The sequence below is a fragment of the Monopterus albus genome, unplaced genomic scaffold (assembly GCF_001952655.1).
Source record: "Monopterus albus unplaced genomic scaffold, M_albus_1.0 scaffold660.1, whole genome shotgun sequence".
NCBI lineage: Eukaryota > Metazoa > Chordata > Actinopteri > Synbranchiformes > Synbranchidae > Monopterus > Monopterus albus.
Genome location: NW_018128540.1, coordinates 35452 through 43370, shown reverse-complemented (window position 1 = coordinate 43370; position 7919 = coordinate 35452). Strand labels below are relative to the sequence as shown.

Here is a 7919-nt window from a genome sequence, read left to right as displayed (position 1 = left end):
TGGCACCTTCATTACTTTACTTCTTATCCACTCTTATTGTGGTAAGAGTTTTTACATATACACACATACCCTCATAGAGTTGAAAGTTCAGTGTTCATTGCAGGGCTCCAGGCTGCAAGTGATCACTTGTGTCCAAATTTATTTAAGGTGTGACTGACTTTTTCAAAGTTCACACTGGGTGCGGTTTTCTACACATCAACAGGCCACCAGCTCAACAACCTCTGCTGTTCCTCGGAGCTCAGTGAAGCCAAATTCGGGCACCAACCAAACAAGTAAAACATTCAACACTACTACTCCTTATTTTCAGCCTGTTCCATGACTATAAAATTTGGCACTTTGCACTGTGTTTATAGGCTCTTTGCTGACCGTGTACATATCAAAGTTGGACCTTGGAACCTCTACAACCCTTTACCGTTTCTCCCTCAACATCAGCACTCCCTGGAAACCGTGCAGCACAGAGATTCAGGAGGTGCCATCATTTCAGGTTTGGAAGCAGATCAAGTCAACTTCATGATTTCTGTTTTTATAATTAGTAGAAGTGTTAAGTCTCCCAACTGTAATGCAGTCTAAGCAAAGATGCCCAGACTAATCTCTCTCCAGACACTTCCTCCAGCTCCTCCGGGGGAGAGACATAGTCCCTCCAGTGTGTCCTGGCTCTTCCCCGGCAGATGCCCGAGCCACCTCAGCTGGCTCCTCTCAATGTGGAGGAGCAGCGGTTCTACTCTGAGCTCCTCCTGGGTGACTGAGTTCCTGAGTGCAATTCATCAGTTTATATGTCAACTGAAATATAATAGCCTGATCATCATCATCATCATCATCATCATGTTGACTGATAGGCTATAGAGCACTACAGTGACGACATAAAAAGAGCTAGAAGCTTGTTCCAGAAGTGATTTTCTCATTTACTGTGTTCCATATGTTTCCCTCTCTCTGAATTTGATTATAAATACAGACTGTGCACATTGGATTGTAAGGGTGTTTAAAATAATTTATGAAAAATACTGATTCTTTTGCATTAAGTTCTAAAAAAAGAGGTGGTGCTACCAAATCTGGCTACCAGTGCCACCAGTATGAAGTGTTAGTCTGGAACCCTGCATGGTGTTGAAAGTTGTCTGATCATGTATATCTGTTTGTTGGTGTGTGTTCATGGGAGTGTAGTTGTCTAAAGGACGTGCCCGTATCATTTCAAAATATGAGATGGACACACTTCTCTCAGAAAAAGGCTCACTCATCATCTACCTGGACAAGGTAAGACACCGGTCAGTGTGTGAATGTTGTGTGTGAATGTGTATCATCTCCTGGTGTAGTTGTCTAAAGGACGTGCCCGTATCATTTCAAAATATGAGATGGACACACTTCTCTCAGAAAAAGGCTCACTCATCATCTACCTGGACAAGGTAAGACATCAGTCTTTCCTCCTGTCCCTTCTGCTCATTACCTTATATTTATCACTGTCTCATCTTTGTTTTACATCTTTCTGCAGGTTTCTCACAGGCGATCAGAAGAGATCACATTTAGGATCCATCAAACGATGAACGTGGGTGTCTTACAGCCAGCTGCTGTGTCTGTCTATGAATATTATGACCGTAAGTAGCAAAGAAACATATGGTACTTTAATGTGTTTCAAGATTTTTCTCTGCTGCAATTATATGTCAGTGTAGATAACACTGTGGATAAGCAGGCGTTGTTACATGTTCAGAGTATTTAAATATGTTCTGATGTATTACACTTACCACAAACACAGTTTATCAAATATCTGTGTTGCAGAAAAACCCTGTGTGAAATTCTACCATCCAGAAAGGAGAGCTGGACAGCTGACAGTCTGTAGGAATGATGAATGTACATGTGCTGAAGGTAAAGAGGAAACTGTCTGAACATGGAAGCTTTAACGCTTAAATTTGTTACACCTGAAAATCATGAGGGTACAAGAAAAGACTAACACTGTGCATCCTAGAGATAAAGCGCTGATTACAGTGGGGTGGCTGTGGCTTAGAAGGTAGAGCAGGTCGTCTCCTAACCAAAGGGCTGGTGATTCAAGTCCTGGCTTCTCTAGTCCACATGTCAAAGTGTCCTAAGGCAAGACACTTAACCCCAAACTGCTCCTGGTGCCTGTTCTATCAATGTGTTTGTGTGAATGCTTGTGTGCACAAATGAGTGAATGGGAAATAGTGTAAAGCACTACAAGTGTGCTTCATTGCATAGAAAAATGCTACAAGTCCATTTCATTTGTCATCCTGCATTGTCTTACTTTAGCAAGTCAATATTGCACCTCGGTAAAGTTAAGTGACTGATTCTCCTGAGTCTACTAACTAATCCAGACCAGAGCAAACTGGCCCCAATGGACTCAGCTGGCTCAGATCCAGGATCACTCTCCATTCAGTCTGTCCTGCACCATCACGGTGTGTAATTAGGACAATTAGAACAATCCTGGCGCTGGGAAATGGAATCAGTTCAGGCCCTAGCACAGCGGGTCTCCCAGTTGACAGACCAGGTTGCCAGGCTAACGCCTTCCTCACCCTGAACCCTTTTCAGGGGACCTCGACAAGTGCTGAGGCTTCGTGCTGCAGTGCACCATGATCTTTGAGCAGAAATCCCTCTCCCTTCAATTAGACCACTTCAAGATATTTTACATCATCAAGGCAGGGCCCTGGCTTGGGCAGAAGCCTCCTTTCCCCATGCAACCTTGCATGGCCTGACCTTCGAGGAGTTTCTGCACAAATTCCAAAAGGTTTTTGACCACCCAAACCACCGGGGTAGTGCAGCTAAGTGTCTTTTGTCCTTGCGATCATGGATGAGATCAGAGAGGCCAAATGAACACTACTTACCATAGTTGACTGATTTTCCAAGGCAGCACATTTTGTGCCTCTTCCCAAGCTTCCTTCGGCCTAAGAAACAGCGGATCTCCTGACTCTACACGTTTTCTGGCTCCACGGGATCCCTTCTAGGTCAAGGTCAAGGTCAAAGGTCAAAGTGTTATTTGTCATATGCACAGTTAGGAAACGTGTTTCCCTGTACAATAAAATTCTTACTTTGCCGTCCACATGAATGCCACAAAATACAAATGAAATATAAAGTAGATAAATAAGTAACACAAAATCTAAGGTACTTTAAGCAGTAAATGCAGCAATATAATAAAAATATATAAGAATATAATAGAGAATGTATGCTGCATGGGAGCAGCATGTGCAGCAGTCAACAGTCAAGGTGCAATTATGCATGTGCAAACTGAGAATGTAAACAGTACAGGCCGACAGTACATGACGTATTTCCTGGTAATAAATTCCTCAGCTGTTTAGGAGTCTGATGGCAGAGGTGAAAGAAAGAGTTTTTCAATCTGGAGGTCCTGCATTTCACACTTCTGAACCTCCGGCCAGAGGGTAGGGAGGTGAACAGTTTGTGCTGGGGGTGGGTGGGATCTTTGAGGATGGAGGCAGCCCTCCTATGCACCCTGCGGTGGGAAATGCTCTGCAGAGAGGGCAGTGGAGGGCATTGTCTGACAGGGGTCCGCAGTTTGTGTTCCAGGTGTGGAGGGCTTTCTGTTCAGCTCTGGGCACCAAGGACAGCATGTCTTCAGGCTTGCACCCACAGACCAAAAGGCAGGTGGAACATTTAAATCAGGAATTAGAAACTGCCCTGTGGTGATTCTTGGCCTCCAACCATTCGGCCTGTAGTCTCCATCTACCTTGGGTCGAATACACCCACAACTCCCTAGTCAGCTCAGCCTCTGGATGTTCTCCATTAGAGGCTTACTGGGCTATCAACCACTCTGATTCCCAGCAGAGGTGGCAGTTCCCTCTGTGCAGTCCCTCGTTCGTTGCTGTTGGTGAATCTGAAAAAAGACCAGAGCTGCTCTTTGCTGCACTGGAAACAAGAACCGGTGCCTGGTGGACTACCATCAATGCCTAGCACCAGTCTACAGCCCTGAGCAAATGGTTTGGCACTCCTCTGAACATATTCCATTGAAAGGGATGCCCAGAAAGATGGCCCCACGCTTCCTGGGTCCTTTGTTGATGGTGAAAGTTCTTCATCCCACAGCTGTCAGACTCTGGCTTCTGTGCTCCCTCCGGATCCACCCAACGTTTCATGTTTCCAAGATCAAACTGACTTCCTCCAGCCCATTGTGCCCTCTGGCCGGGTCCCTGCCTCCCACCCTGGCTGTGGATGGTGAGCCAGCTTACTCCGTTTGCAGCCTCTTGGATGTCCACCATCGGGATCGGGGCCTACAATATCTGGTGGACTAGGAGGGGTGCATTCCCAAAGAACGTTCTTTGGTTCCCTGTTCCTTTATCCTGGATCCTGATCTGATGCGTGACTTCCACTGCACACACCCGGAAAAGCCTGGTGGATGCCCTGGAGGCTCCCGTGAAGGTGGGGGTACTGTTAGGACTTCTGCCACTGCTCCCTCTCCCTCATGATCAGACGAGGAGGTTGAGCAGCTCGGTGTGCCCGGGAACAAGCTGCACAGCTGCTCACAATCGGCTCATTAAGCTTTACACTATTTAACCCTGGTTCTAGTGTCACCTTGTTGCCAGGTTGTTCTGCGTATCTACACCCAAGCTAACAGCTTTGAAAAGTGCAGAGATAAATGATAACATAATAAAGAAAACATGCCCACAGTGACAATGGTAACATACTGATTCCTGTTTTGAGTTTCATATATAATGTGGCCATTTAAGATACGGTTGTTGAATTTGGTTAACAAGCGCTTGTAAGATCCTGTGGTATCAAAGCAGCAGAGGTCGAGGTTGTCATTATACTTAGAACCTAAAAGAAGCTTTAACTTTGATACAACTTCACTCATCCATCCACACACATTCACATGTTCTCACTTAATCAGGTCACCAGTTGTGTATTTACTGTATTTTATCTTTCCAGAGAACTGCAGTATGCAGAAGAAAGGCAAAATCAGTAACAATGAGCGCATAACTAAACTTTGTGAGAGCACATCCACCAACCAAATAGATTATGGTAAGAGAGTGTATATGGACTGCATATATAGAGAGCTTTTATCTTAAAAAGTATGTTTGTGTAAGAGAAAACTGAAAAAACAAGTAAGTGAGGTAACAATCTGTAACTTGTTTGTCTTCAGTGTACAAAGTGGCAGTGGAAGGTTTTACAGATGAGTTATCCACTGACATTTACACAGTGCGTGTACAGGAAGTCATCAAGGAAGGTGAGTATTTATCTCCTGATAATTTTCAAAACTATTTGAACTTTCTAAACTTTACTACCCACTTATGTTTTATTGAAAGTCTTTCTAAAGTGCCGTAATATGACATACAAAACTTGTTCACTTGTAAGCTTAGAGGTACAGGTGTTCAGATTTTGTCTTTTGGACAGAGCCAGGCTAGCTGTTTACCCCTGTGAGCTGTTGCTGGCTCTAGCTTCATATTTACTCTACATGAGTGTGTTTTCCAAACTAACCATTCCTTAAAACATGATTCCACTGGGAATATGTGAGAATACAACAGTAATGATTTATACTGCATGTCTGTCCAGGCTTTTAGGCTGTAATTATCTTCTCTCTCTTGTCCTATATTTTAACTACAGGAAATTCTGATGTGGGTTCTCAGGGCAAAGTGCGTACATTCCTCAGTTATCCACACTGCAGGGAGACATTAGATGTGAAAGTAGGCAAAACCTACCTTATCATGGGAACCTCCAAAGATATTCGCAGAGATGACGAAAATCGTTCGTAAGTTCATCCTTTGTATCTGCAGCTCCCTCACAATATTTTCTTCATTTAAACATTTGAACTATTTTAGTCAAGTCAGACTGTGATGCCAGTAGTGAGGATGCTCTCTACCAGTCCTCTATTGGCCTGGGTAGGGTGAGAGGGCGACGGTTCAGACCAGCTTTTCTGAGCTGCCTGATGATGTTTAGCTGCTTCCGGGCTTTCTTCTCTGTGGCAGCTGTGTTCAGTGACCAGCTCAGGTCAGATGTCACCTGCAGGCCCAGGAACTTGTGGCTGTCAGCCCTCTCCACCTCAGTCCTTTTGATGGTCAGGGGCAGCAGAGGGGAGGGGTTCTTCATGAAGTCTACTATTATTTCTTTTGTCTTGTTTATGTTGAGGATGAGGTCATTCTCCTCTCCATAAACAAGAATGTCGTTCACCAAGCTTCTGCAAACCGACTCGTCTCCCCCCTTGTTGAGTCCCAGAATAGTGGTGTCATCAGCATATTGAATGATGATGGTGTTGTCATGATTGGAGACACAGTCGTGGGTGTACATGGTGAAGAATTTTGGGCTGAGACAGCAGCCTTGTGGTGAGCCTCTGCTGATTGTAAGCTCAGCAGACACCTGCCCTCCCATTCTAACTACCTATGGTCTTTCAGTCAGGAAGTCCAGAATCTAGTTACAGGTGGGAGTTGGGACACCGAGGTCTGTCATCTTCCTAATCAGCCTGCCTGGGCGAATGGTGTTGAATGCAAAACTATAATCAAGGAGGAGCAACCTAGCATACGTACTGCTGCTGTCCAGGTGTTTCAGGGTATGGAATAAAGCCAGAGCCGTCGCGTCATCCACTGATCTGTTGGGGCAGTAGGCAAACTGGAGGGGGTCTACAGTGTCCGGGACCATGTGGTTAATGTGTGTGAGGACCAGTTTCTCTAAGCACTTCATGGCGACTGATGTGAGCGCCACTGGCCTGAAGTCATTCATAGTGGATGTGTCTGATGTCTCAGGGACCAGTATGATGGATTTCTTGAAAATGCGAGTAACTACTGCTTGGGTTAAAGACGGGTTGAAGATATCTGTATACACACCAGCTAGGTGATCCCCATAGCTCTCAACACTCTAGGGGGGACACCGTCTGGTCCTGCCGCCTTATGGGGGTTTACCTATTTCAGGGCCTTCAGGACTTGTGTGTGTGTCACCTGAAAAGCAGTGTCCCCTGGGTCGCAGGGGGATTTTGAGGGGTGTCTGTGTTCAACCTGTCAAACCTCACATAGAAGCTGTTGAGGCTGTCCGGGAGGGTGGCGTCCTGGGGGGCTGTGTTTGTTGATTTGTTCCTATAGTTTGTGACTGCCTGGATTCCCTGCCACATAATGTGCGTGTTGTTCATATAGTAGCTCTCCAGTTTTTGGAAGTATGCTCTCTTTGCAGCTCTGATGGACTTCTGTAGCTCATACTGGGCTTTCCTGTACTCCCTTTGGTCCCCTGACCAAGAAAATCCCTGACATAGAACCCCTGACATAAAAAAATCAGCCACGAGAGGCTTTTAAAAGCCTCTCGTCTCTTCCTGATTTTCTATTTTATATCCCTATTAAACAAGGGTTTCTGGTTAGGGAAAACACGCACCAGGCTATCTGGTGCGCATATGGATGTGCACCAACTGATGTAGTCACTCAGTCTCTGCATATTCATGGATGTCATCTGTGGTCCCTTTGAAGATGCTCCAGTCTGTGGCCTCTAAACAGCCCTGCAGGCTGGCCTGTGTACAGTCGTTCCAGGTGTTAACAATTCTGGTTGAGACTGGTTTCGCCTTGAGTCATTTGGTGTAAGCAGGTTTGAGCTACACTCACAATGATACATTGCGGCTCTCAGGGTAAATAAAATGGCCTTAGCTTTAGTGTTAAATATTCAACATCTTCAGAACAGAATTTAGAGAGAATCTTACAGTCTGTGCACCAGGACTGTTTGACGAAGGCTGTTCCTCCGCCGCGGGTCTTGCCACTTTCAGCAGCACTGCAATCCTGTCACAGAGTAACCATCCAGAGTTATACCCTCATCGGGAGTCTCTATTCCCAGCCAGGTTTCACAAAAACACAGCAGGGAGCAGTCCTGTATGTCCTTCTGCGAGGTAATCCGAGCATGGAGTTCATCCAGTTTATTATCCAGAGATTGGACATTTGCGAACAGTATAGCAGGGAGGGCTAGCCTGCCGCTGCTAACCAAGCGCTGGAGCCTCCGTTCGACTC

At 45.5% G+C, this 7919-nt stretch overlaps 1 protein-coding gene across 1 annotated transcript in view; it reads left to right on the top strand.

Moving 5' to 3' along the window:
• Positions 1-1095: 1095 nt before the first annotated feature.
• Positions 1096-7919, top strand: part of LOC109953418 (complement C3-like) — a 7431-nt gene continuing 607 nt past the window's right edge. Inside the window, exons 1-7 of the mRNA XM_020588899.1 lie at positions 1096-1110; positions 1159-1248; positions 1484-1586; positions 1768-1854; positions 4876-4968; positions 5090-5173; positions 5551-5695. Coding sequence (XP_020444555.1) covers positions 1096-1110; positions 1159-1248; positions 1484-1586; positions 1768-1854; positions 4876-4968; positions 5090-5173; positions 5551-5695 — 617 coding nt within the window. The remainder of the gene's footprint in view (positions 1111-1158; positions 1249-1483; positions 1587-1767; positions 1855-4875; positions 4969-5089; positions 5174-5550; positions 5696-7919) is intronic.